The sequence below is a fragment of the Camelus dromedarius genome, chromosome 23, assembly GCF_036321535.1.
Source record: "Camelus dromedarius isolate mCamDro1 chromosome 23, mCamDro1.pat, whole genome shotgun sequence".
Classification (NCBI taxonomy): Eukaryota; Metazoa; Chordata; class Mammalia; order Artiodactyla; family Camelidae; genus Camelus; species Camelus dromedarius.
Genome location: NC_087458.1, coordinates 7,657,572 through 7,669,493, shown reverse-complemented (window position 1 = coordinate 7,669,493; position 11,922 = coordinate 7,657,572). Strand labels below are relative to the sequence as shown.

Below are 11,922 nucleotides of genomic sequence, written 5' to 3'. Positions count from 1 at the left end.
CTGGAAACCGACAGAATGGAGGGAAAGCTTCATCTTTCACCCCTCCTTCCACCCCAGACCTCCTCTGAAGTGCTCCAACTCTGTCACCAGCTCCCATCCTGCCTGGCCTGGGGTGTGCCTAATCTTTGACCTTCCATCTCCAGTTTCCAGCTGTGACCAGCCAGGAACTTGAGGGTGGCCAAGGGGAACTGGCGTCTGCTGCTTGCCCTAGCCCAGCCTGGCCAGGCTGTCCATGCCGACCAGGGCTTGGGTTACTGAGTAACTTGGGGTTGCTTGGAGTTGTTCTTTACTGGGGTCACCTCCTCCTCCTCCCTGCTCAGGAATCCCCAAAGCCAATTGGCTCTTTTTGCTCCATCAAACTATCCTCAGTGTTTATGGAGAACAGAAGAGAAAAGGCAAAGCACCAGAATCAGTAAGACACTCGTTCGTTCATTCATTCATTCATTCATTCATTCAACACATCTTTGCTGTATGACCTCAGGCAAATTGTTGAGCCCTCTTTGAGTCTCAGTTTCCTTATCTATAGGACTAATTATATTCCCTTTGTAGGACTGTTACAGGATTACAAATAGTTGATGTAGAGTGCTGGCATTTTCATAAGCACTCAACAGATATAATTATTATTGTTCTGACTGGCTGAGCAGAGAGGGCAAATGCATTGCTGTCTCCAACATACTTCGGGCCACACGTGTCTCTGGGGACAGGAATGGATGGAGGGGGCAGACACAGTCTTGATGTGTTCTCCTGTCATCAGCTGGAGGGGATGGCCAGCAGGATCTGAGGCCCAGGACAAGCACATTCAGGAAAGGCCATCAGACCAGCAACCCCAGCGACATAACAATTCTTGAATAGAGGAGATTTGGTAGAAGGCAGAGCCTTCCTTCATTCAACAAACATACAGACTTGGGGTTCTGGAGCAAAACTCTGCCTGCTGTGCAAGAGGATGACTCATCATTTGAAAAATGAGCTACGGACACACAGGCTTGAGCACAGACCCAGCACTGACTGTGGGGTATTGAGTGACTGTTCATCCAGAGCTATTCATCTTTACTGGGTATTATCAGAGCCACTGAGTCATAAGATTGTGAGGGCACAGCAGAAATCCACTGTACAGTGGGGAAATGGCATATTTGGGAGCAGGCCTGAGTAGATCCAAAAGACACATGCTAATTACATGTCAACCAGTGGCCCAGATTCCTATGTCATCTATGTCCCTTGCTCCAGTGCTTTTCCCTCAACTTCTATCTATGGCCTCATGGGAAACTTTCCAAGGCCAATGACAGTGGAACCAAAACTCAGGCCTGATTTTGAACACTCCCTGGATATTTGATAGGAAGGTATTATTGCTATTTTCAAGTGTAATAATGATGTTGCCATTAGTTTTCAAAAGCATTCCTTATCCTTTAGAGATACATATTAAAATATTTATAGTGAAAGTATATAATGTCTGGAACTTGTTTGAAATATCTTAAGGGAGGAAATGAATGGGACAGAAATGGCCATGGTTAAGCTTGAGTTAGGGATAGATGGGAGTTGATATATTATTCTACTTACTTGGGTGTACGTTCTAACTTATCTGTAAATCAAAGTTAAAAACAACTTAATCTGGCCCATGGATAGGTCAGCATGATACACTGAGGTCAGCTGTAAATGGGCTGCAGCTGTATCACAGCCTTACCCAGGGGTGGCCCTAAAGGACATGGTGAAAGGAAATCCTCTCTGGGACAGAGCCTTGAGCATCACACCTAGTGGTTCACTTTGTATGGCAGAGGTGGCCTCAGGTCGAGTATACATGGACAGTAGTGGTGAATGGCTTCGGTGGTTGATCAGGGCCCCGGAAGGAGAAAGAATGGAAAATCAGAGACAAGGAAGTATGGGAAAGAAAACACTGGTGGAAAATTTGAGGAAATAATTAAAGTGACTTTTTGCTTTCAGTAATCAAATTATATTCCTAACAGTGAAATAAGGGTGATTTGGCTCTTTTATTCTTGAACATGACTTTATCTAACACCCTAGCCTTTCCAATCAAAACTGGGGAGAGCAGAGTCTGAGAGTAGTTCTTCCTCTCACAGACTCTTAACCTTGTGGTGCCCCGAGCTCTAGGTTCTGTCTCTTCATTCTCCAGGTCATCTCCTCCAGTTTTGTGGCTTTCAATATCATCAGTATACTGATGTCTACCAAATTTTTATCTCCTCCCCAAGCCTCCCACTGAATTTTGTATGTGTGTGTTTAATCATGCCCAAGGGCAGCAGCATGTCTACAGTCAACACGATGTCCCACGTTCCCAACCAACACAGACAGACCGACGTTCCGTCCATGTAAAGCTGGTTAATGGTGACTGTGAGCAGGCCCAGGACTGGAAGCTTTCAAGACTTTACTTTTTTTTTTTTTTTATCACCAGCCCATTCCTACTTAAATCTTCTGGTAAACTTGGGTATAGTAGGGCTTCATGGGGATCCAAACATTCTTAATAAGGCTTTGAAGCACCTCAACACAGGACCGTCAAGGGACCTGCTCAGGCAGCCCCAACCCACAACCAACGACTTGGAAAGGTCCCACTGAATTTAAGTCATGTATTTAACTGCCTGGTGGACATTTCAACTTAAACATCTAACAGGCATCACAAGCCTAACACAGTGAAAACCTAGCTTCTTTATCCACTCCTACTGTTTCCTCCCCCAGGCTTCTCCATCTCATAAATGAAAACTCGATCATTCCAGGTGCTCAGGGCAAGAATCTGGAGTCATCCTTGACTTCTCTTTTTCTCACACATCATATTCATCCATCACCAAGTCCTGAGAGCTATGCCTTCAAAATACATTCAGACTACAGATATTTTGTACCACCTCCACAGCTACCACCTGGTCCAAGCCACCCTCACCTCTTGCCTGATTAAAATAGCCTCCTCCTCATCACCTCCCTGATCTCACCTCCTTCCACTCTTCCTTGCAGTCATGACACTGCAACCATCTTGATCTCTCTGTTCTTCCAGAATTCCAGGCACATCTCATAGCCTTGGCACTCTCTGTCCCCTTGGCCTGGAATGTTCTACTCCCATATAGTTCATTCCTTCCCTACCTTCAGGTCTCTGCTCAAATGCTACCTTATCAGTAAGGCTTCCCCTTCCTCCCACAATCTTCCCCATCCCCCCACTGTACTACACCACTGGTTTTCACACATTTTGGTTTCAGGACCCTTTTACACTCTTAAAAAAACTGAGGACCCAAACAGCTTTTGCTTATGTGGATTATATCTCTCAATATTTACCTTATTAGAAATCACAGTATTTTAAAATACTCACATATTCAATAGCAACTTCACATTAAAAATATTTTAATGACAATAACTGTATTATTCAAAGCAAAGTTAATGAGAGCACTATTTACATTTTTACAAATCTCTTTAACGTCTGGCTTAATAGAAAAATAACTGGATTCTCATATCTGCTTCTGCATCCAATCCGTTGTAATATCACATCCATGCAGCCTCTGGAAGAATCCACCGTATACTCATTAGAAAATGAGAGTGAAGGCAAATAATGTCTTAGTGTTACACAAAAATTGTCTTGACCTCACGGATCCCCTAAAAGTGTTTTAGGAACACTCAGGAGTCCTTGGCCCCATTTGGAGAACTACGTATACTCTATATTTTAATAGTCCTTATCACCACCTGATATACTATGTATTTACTTGTTTTCTTATTGTCAATCTCCCTATACTAAAATGAAAACTCCATGAGGCAGACTTCGTTCTGTCCACTGCTCTATTCCTAGCTCCAAGATCAGTGCCTGACATACGAGAGGCACTCGGTAAATGAATGAATGAATCAATGAAGAAATAAAGGAAGAAGGAACAACAAATTCAGGATTATTTCATCACAGAGAATGCAGTGATGCTGTAAAACATCTCTCTCCCTCTTTTTTTTTTTTGATTAGGAATTATTTAAAAAATTTTTTTAATTGAAGTATAGTCAATTTACAATGTGTTAATTGCTGGAAAAAAAAGTCTCATTTATAAAGCAATTCAATTGCTGTATTTATCCTAGAGTCACAAGTACATATCACCCAGATAAAACAATTGGCCATCTATAACCAATTTTATTACATCCACACCCCAACCCAGGCCCGTCTACCAAGGTTATTTTGAGGCAAACCGCAGACATCATATGCGTATGTTTTTGTATATATCTCTAAACATAAGGACCCTTAATTTCAACATTTTATTATGAAAATATTCAAACATACAAAAAAGTTGAAATTTTTCCAGCAAAAACTCAGATAACCACTACCTAAATTCTACAATAACATTTTATTTGCTTTGTCACATAACTATCTGTCCATCCTTCCATCTATCCATTAATCCACTTTTTGCTGCATTTCAGAGCATGCTGCAGACATCAATATACTTCACCTCTAAACCTTTCTTTATGGATATCATTAATTAGAGTTCAATATTTGTTTACAGTTTCTTTTTAAGGTAAAATTTACTTCAATGAAATGCACAAATCTTAAGTGTACCATTTGATGAGTTTTGACAAATGCACCGACTTGCGTAACCCAAACGCCTATATCAAAATACAGAATCATCAGTCAGTTCCCAGTCAATCCTCTTTCCCAGTCCACCCAACAGCAACCTTTGTTTTTAGGTTTTTTCCACCATGTATTAATATTGCGTGTTCCAGAGCTTCAAATAAACGGAATGGTACAACGTGCGTTCTCTTCTGTGAGATGTCTTTCAGTCAGCGTAACACTTTTGAGATTCACTTGTGTTGTTGAATCAGTAGTTTGTTCCTTTTTAAGGCTAAGTAGCACTCCACTGCTTGAATAGAATGGTTTATCCTAACCTATATATCATTATGGAATGTCCCTCTTTATCTCTGGCAGTACATTTGCCTTAAAGTCGACTCTACCTGAGATTAATATAACCACTCCAACCTTCCTCTGCTTACTGTGAGCATGGTATATTTTTAACCATGCACTTACTTTCACCAAAATGTATCTTTATAATTAAAATATGCCTTATTCAGATTGACTCCTGAGTTTCTTCGACACAATCCTTTGACAGCTTCTTTCTGCCTGATAGGATAAGATGTTCTAGGCTCAGATTTACCCATTGCCTGATTTCATTTCCAAACCCTTTGTCCAAACTCTGGTAGTTTCATAACAGATTACTATTATTAATTTATATAGGTCTTTTACCTTCCATTCTCCCTCCACCCCAAAATGTTTTGCCCATGGTGTTTCTACTATCTTATGTGTGACTCACTGCTCTTTGAAAGCTTCCAGTGGCTCTCCAGTGCTTCAAATAAAATCAGAGCTTCTGATGGTTTTAGCAGAACATTTCCCCAGGAAAGCAGCTCTATCTGTTCTCAGCTGCTCTACATTCTGCTTCACGTCCCATATTCTAGGGGGGGAAAATCTCTTCTTCTAATTTCTGATGGCTTATTCCCCTACCTCTAGGTCTTTGTGCAAGCTTCCCAACTGACATGGAACTACCTTACTTCATCTGTCCACGCCACCCAATCCAGCTCCTTCATTAGGTGGCATCATAAGGCCACTTCCTCCAGCAAGATTATTCTGTGGTTGGTCCAGTTGTATTCTACTAACCATCTTTGCTCAACCTCCATTCCCCCTTAGAGTACTACCAAAAATTACAATTAATTATCTGTCTTATCAGCCCTGTAAGATAATAAAAACCCCCAAACTGTCTCTTCTGTAATATGCTTCCCCAAGTGCCTTGTACAGTGCTTTGCACTCAGTGAGCACTTATTATGAGCTTGTGAACTTATAGAATGTATATGCCCAGATTCTGCCAAGGGTTTACTGGAAAGAGAGAGGGGAAAACATACACAGTAACTTTGTTCCACAATTCATTTACTGAATTGGGGCAGGTGATTTAACAACAGATTGCGAGATAAGGCTGGGAGAGAAGAGTTCTTGCTTTCCCTCCCAGGAGTCAGTTGTGTCATGGATGCTTGTAAATTTTCCAAAATAGCCATCTGTTGTTGGGCAAGCTGGGTCTGAAGCTGGAGATTGGCATACATACGTTCTAGGAGTCCTAGGCATTCCTTGGGCTTGTGGTCAATTCCTGAAGGAAGAGCAGTGGAGGTGCAAAGGGGACAAAAGAAGATTTTATAATTGGACAGAGGTGGGAAGGGAGCTAATAAGATGACTCCTCTAATCTTTCTGGGCACAATTTAACCCAGATGCACCTTTGCTCAGCTGTCACCTTCTCCATGAAGCCTATCTGGACACCCTATTTTAATTTGAAACCAATCACTGGAACTTATTACCCCCTCCTTTGCTTTATATTCCCCTTAGTATTTATGATTATTTGGCACATTTTGTAATTACTTATTTAATTGTTGGCTAATTCCCCTTTCTGGAACGTAAGCTCCAGAAGATAGGGATTTTTGTCTGGTTTGTTCATTGCTGTATCCACAGCACCTAGAAGAGTGCCTGGTGTGTTAAGTGTTCAACAAATACTCAATGAGTGAATGAAATGATCTGGGAGTGAGGCCTAACTTCCCTTTCAAGAGCTCAGGGGATGGTTGGCCTTCTTTCGCTCTTATCTGATATATTAAGTTCTTAGCAGGGACCTGAAGTTCTTCCTGTTATCTAACCAGTCTTGCTGCATCAGCCCAATATTTGTTCTACTGTTTTCAACTACATGATACACAGACAGCTCTTAGTTAACCTTGGTAGTTATTTACCCATTGTTTGTGTATTTTTTTGGTCTTGACTTCTTTGTTAAACTCTGAGGTCTTCAAAAACAGGAGTCATGACAGTCTAGTCCCCTGTTTGACTCCCCAGTGGTATGCTAAATATCCACTGATATCCCCATAGGAGGATGAATAACTAAAATTCAAAGAAACTGACCTAATAGTTACTATTTCCTTGCCTGGCCACTTTTTAACTAACATTATCAGCAAGCAATAAAGTTTCCATTTCATTCTGCCTCACCTAATAAAGGTGCTGATAAGCAAGGAGACAATACAAATTGGTAGAATCAAGAAGAAAATAAAATCAGTAGAACTGAATAATCAGCAAGCCACCAGTGGAAAATCTAGAGGTGGCTTGACCCAGAGTTGGCACCAGATCAAGACAAAGCTCCAGCCACCTCCTCCATGCATCCTCTCCCCTTGCTGAGACCATCTGGGAAATCCACCCTGCATCCTTACCTGAGGGCAGCTTTGTTGCCTGGACATTCAGGAAAGTGGCTGGTGGGGAACTTGCTTGAAGATTAATAAAGCTGGGAGAGGGTTTGGCTCGACAAAGAGGCACAGCATTACCTTCCCCTTTGGCTGGAACAAAATCAGAGGCAACTAAGTCAGAGCTCATTCTGACAAGGACAACCTTTCTGATTAGATCCCTGCATCTGGTCTATGAATGCAGGTGCCAACGCCCTGCCCTGAATATCTTCAAAGAAAGGTATATAAGACAAAAAAGGGACCACAGTCAGACTAAGGGAAATCAAGCAGGGATGGGATAAGCCAAAGCCTACCTTGCTTTCATTTTACAAATTCTTATTGACATGCGCTACATGCCCACTACTGTGCTAGATGCCAGAGCTGCACAAGACATCTAAACATGGTTTCTTCAGTGCTGAATATCTAGTTAGGGAGACAAATCAGACACTGATGAAATGGTGATATAACAGGACACAATGAGTCTGACACTCTGGAGTGCAAATAAGCCCTTTTATCTTTTAGCTATACTAAGATGGGATTAACATATAAAAATGAAGGTTTTCGAAAAGAGGGGAAAGATCAGTATGAGTACAGTAGTCAGAGAAGACTCCAGGCAGGCAGAGGATGTTTACTGGAGCTTGAAAACAGGAAGCTTTTGATAAATAGAAAAGATATTTCAGGTGGGAGAAAAAAGGATAGCATGAGCAAAGCAAGGAAGCAAGAATATGGCTGGAATGACAAGGAGCCCCAGGAAACTGGCCAGAATTAGGGTAGGAAGAGCGGGAAGGCAGGATGGGCCATGGAAGACCTTTTCCAGAAGCCAATCTGAGACTTTAGCCTTTCTCTTGAATACAGTGGAAAGCACTTGAGTCTTTTATGATTAGGAACTATGATAAAAAAATTTATTTTAATTAATCTATAGGGATTAAAATGAGCTGGATGTGGAACTTCTTAACAGGGAAAACAGATTACCTTTGGGAAAAAATAGTCAAGTTAGAAGAAAATTTGATTTGTAAGGAAAAGATGGTGAGTCTGATAGGAGACATGTTATTTTTGTTTACTGCCCAGGAACTCTTCCTCTGGGAAACTACTCTTTCCCTAGATTCCAGGCCTTACTGGTGGGGCTGCATCAGACCCTTCTCCCCAACAGAAATAGGCATGTGACCCAATGCAGGCCAATCATGGTATCCTGTCCCCCCTGGCAACTATGATTGATTCAAGGGATAAGCACTGAGGCAAGTTGGGCCAATCATTCCCTGGAACCAACACATGTATTCTGCATCAAAGCCTGCTTTCTTCTGATTTGCTGTGCTAGGAAGACATAAAGTTGGAGCCAATGAAAGTGACCGAATTTGACCAGCAGTCCATGAGAAGCAGATACAAGCAAGAGATTAGAGATGAGAGAGTGTAGGAGAGAGATGAATAGATAGACAGATACCTACTGACACTGAATCCCCGGTTCCAGTCCCTGCGGCCCTGGTTTTTGCATCTCTTCTTCCTATTCTGTGACTTCCTCAGCAACCCTCCCAACTGCACAAGCCTCTGAATTTCCTTGTTACCCAGAGGAATCTGAGTTGGGGTAATTAACATAAATCACATCTGGGACATATTGGATCTGAGGAGAGACTAGGTAGTCCAAACAGAAACGCCTTGAAAAACAGCCAGAGAGATGGCCCTGCGTTCAGGTGAAAGGTCAAACTGCCAGGCCAGCCACGAAGAGGTGATGAAGGAGCTGCAAAAATAAATGAGCCCTCTGACGTCAAAAACTATGAGAGAAAACTGGACCTTTGGGGAACCCTTCCTTGGGAGTTTAGAAGATGAAAAGGGAGTAGAAAAGTAGACAGAGAAGCAATGGATGGAAAGGCCGAGTAGCTGGGACCATGAAAGAATTCAAGGGCTTGGGACAGTGGGGAGCCCATAATTCGCGTCAAAATGAGATCAGAAAGGATAGAAAAGTTGGGTGGGGGTATAGCTCAGTGGTAGAGTCCATGTTTAACATGCACAAGGCCCTGGATTCAATCCCTAGTACCTCCAGTTAAAAAAAAAAAAAGGAGAGAAAAATTGAATTGATTCATTCATACATATACGAGATAGCTAAGTGCCTGCACTGTGTCAGCCACTGAGGCTACCACAGTGAGCTAAACAGACATGGTTGTTATTCTCACAGAACTGAAAGTACTGCAGTGTAGTCAGTAAGTGATCAAGCAAGCACGTTCCTACACCCCGTAAGTGCTAGAAGAGCAGCTAACCTAATCTGTGGGGCTGGGGAATGTGGTCAGGGGAAGTGACCCGGTCCCAACTGGGATCTGAAGGATGAAGACAGGGTCTCTTCATAAAAAACAAGCCTGGGGGCAAAGATGTGACAAGTAGGTTGTATGAAGGAAGAAGTCTTATTCCTGTTCTTTACTCAGTGCCAAGAGGAAGAAGCCTCATACATGGGTGCCAGGCTAAGGTGCTTTCTGTCTGGAAAGGCACCTAACCTGTGAAAATTCAAATCTGTTTTATTCCCTGACAGTTATTCTTGGTGAGGGAAATTTGGGTTTTTTTTGCATTGGGTTTATAGTTTTTTTCTAAGCCTACTGGAGGTCTTCCATCTTCTCCATGCTCCTGCCCCAGAGTCATCAACAATCATTTAATGGCTCATGCAGCGTGGTAAGGAGCCAGAAGCTGAAACTCAGGCCTCAAGATTCTTCTCACCATTTGCAAAACTCGTTAACTTCCACGCAAATGCACTTCTAAATAATATGAGCCCTTCCCAGGTGTATGAAGATGCATTTTCCACTGGGTTGTAAGGTTTGAAGAATATTTTACACACAATCCATACTAAAGGAACCATATTATGACTAGACAATATATAACAGAGGATGAGGTTGGAAGCAGCAAAAGGAAGCAGAACAGAGAAAATAATAAATAATAAATAATAATAGAAAATAGAAAATAATAATAATAAAAATGCTTTACACACATCTTCTACATTTCTCATGATGACCCTAAAGAGTAGGTAGCTTTATCTCCATTTTTTTTTGAGAAAATTTAAGTTAGAAAATTTGCTAGATTCCACAATTAGTATGTGGCAGTGCTGGAATTAAATCCAGGCTTATCAACTCCAAAGTCATGCTCTTTACCACTGCACAATATATTCTGTGAAAAGAGCTAGTCCATTTATGTTCAAGTTATGACAGAGCAGGCCTCTCAGATAAAATAATCTACTCCTCCCACAGTTATCTGAATAGGCTCTGGAGTCAGATGGTGTCAGGCACTTTCCTGGCCACCAGTGGGACTATACCACTCAAAGTGAGTATCTGTTCACTCCAGTCAACAGTATGTCTTCCAAGTCTTAAGAGGACATACAAAGGAAGAATAATATATTCACCCATATATAACTACTGAGCATCTATTATTTAATAGATTCAGTTGTAAGCACTGGGAATACAGGAATGTTCCCATTTAGTGGGAAATACAGAACAAATACAAATACTTTCCAATTAACTAAGTAACAGGAATAAACATACATACAACTAGCTTCATTTTCCCCAAAGCAGAGCAGTTAAGGAAACCTGATTTTTAAGGGAGAGGAAGCAGGGCCTCTGACACACACCTCTTCTGTTAGTAGGATGATTAGAATGCTGCGCCATCTGAACACCAACAGGTGTGGTGCCTGGGAAAGAATCATAGATAGCATCACGTGATCAACAACCCACGCTATTATTTCCCTACTAACAATTTCATAAGTTCTCTCCAGCAGATCTCAGGCTTTTCCAATTTGGGGACGAAAAAGTGTCAAAGGGGATATTCCATTTAAGGTCAAATGTAAGTAACTGTTCTTGAATTGTTCGTATTCTCATGGTCCCATCACTATTTTGGAAAAAGTTGTTTCTATTAGTATTGCATCCTTTTTTCTGGCAAAATAGTACTTTAACCATGTCCAAACCTTAAAAATCTCCTACAAACCGGCAAATTCTCTGTTTTCTCTCCTCGTTTTAAATTTCTGCTGCGTTAGCCCTTTTCCTGCCCTGTATGGTAATTTAAAAACTCTGACTCCCCAACATCTCTAATGGATCAGCAAGCACAGCGGATGAGGAGGGCAGGGGAGGGAATGGGCGTGGAAAAAGAAAATCTGAGAGCACTACAGGAAATACTTGAGAAAATGTTTTAGCAAGGGTAACTAGGGAAAAAGTAAGCCATCAACCTCCGGTACCGCTCACAGCCTCAGCAGAAAGCATCTGCTTAAGAAACGAAAGGTCCAAGCACAGCAGCGAGTCAGAAGCAATAAACCACAACTCCCAGCGTGCCCAAAAAGACAGTTACCGCCCAGCCCGGCCCGATCGGACTACAACTCCCATTTCACCCCGCGTCAAACCGGTCAGGTCTTCCCTCAACCGCCGGTTGAAGTCCCGCCCCTCTATTCCTTCCCGTTGCTAAGGCTGGAACGAAAGCTGTGGATACAAGCTTTTCTTGACCTTCGCGGCCCAAGAGGAGCCGAGACACAGTAGTTTAGTGATCTCACCTGCGGTGTTAATCGAAAGCCTCATACCCAGCACCCACCCTCGTAGTTGATACACATGCGCAGTGGCGTGCCGGCCAACTGCCGGAACTTTGGCGCTTGCGCTGAGGTTCGCGCCGCACGCGGCCGGGAGCGGCCACCCTATTGCGCAAGCGCCTGTGCCCTCGTCTTTCCACGATCGTGCTCTCTCTATCTAGCCTGCCCTGCCGTTCTTGCGTAGAGGGCGGGGC

General features: G+C 42.4%; 1 protein-coding gene across 4 annotated transcripts; it reads right to left on the bottom strand.

The window, feature by feature from the left end:
- Positions 1–3,352: 3,352 nt before the first annotated feature.
- TSACC (TSSK6 activating cochaperone) lies at positions 3,353–11,823 on the bottom strand. Of its 4 annotated transcripts, XM_031436094.2 has the most exons (5): positions 11,696–11,823; positions 10,787–10,846; positions 7,180–7,302; positions 6,045–6,086; positions 3,353–3,488 (listed from the first exon to the last, which is right to left on the bottom strand). In XM_031436094.2, the coding sequence occupies exons 1-5, from the start codon at positions 11,718–11,720 to the stop codon at positions 3,472–3,474; spliced, it is 267 nt and encodes an 88-aa protein (XP_031291954.1). In that variant the 5' UTR covers positions 11,721–11,823; the 3' UTR covers positions 3,353–3,471. The 4 variants fall into 4 exon arrangements, with proteins under 4 accessions (XP_031291954.1, XP_031291951.1, XP_031291953.1 ...); XM_031436091.2 differs by lacking the exon at positions 3,353–3,488 and having other exon boundaries at positions 5,856–6,086; XM_031436093.2 differs by lacking the exons at positions 3,353–3,488; positions 10,787–10,846 and having other exon boundaries at positions 5,856–6,086.
- Between the last annotated feature and the right edge of the window lie 99 nt (positions 11,824–11,922).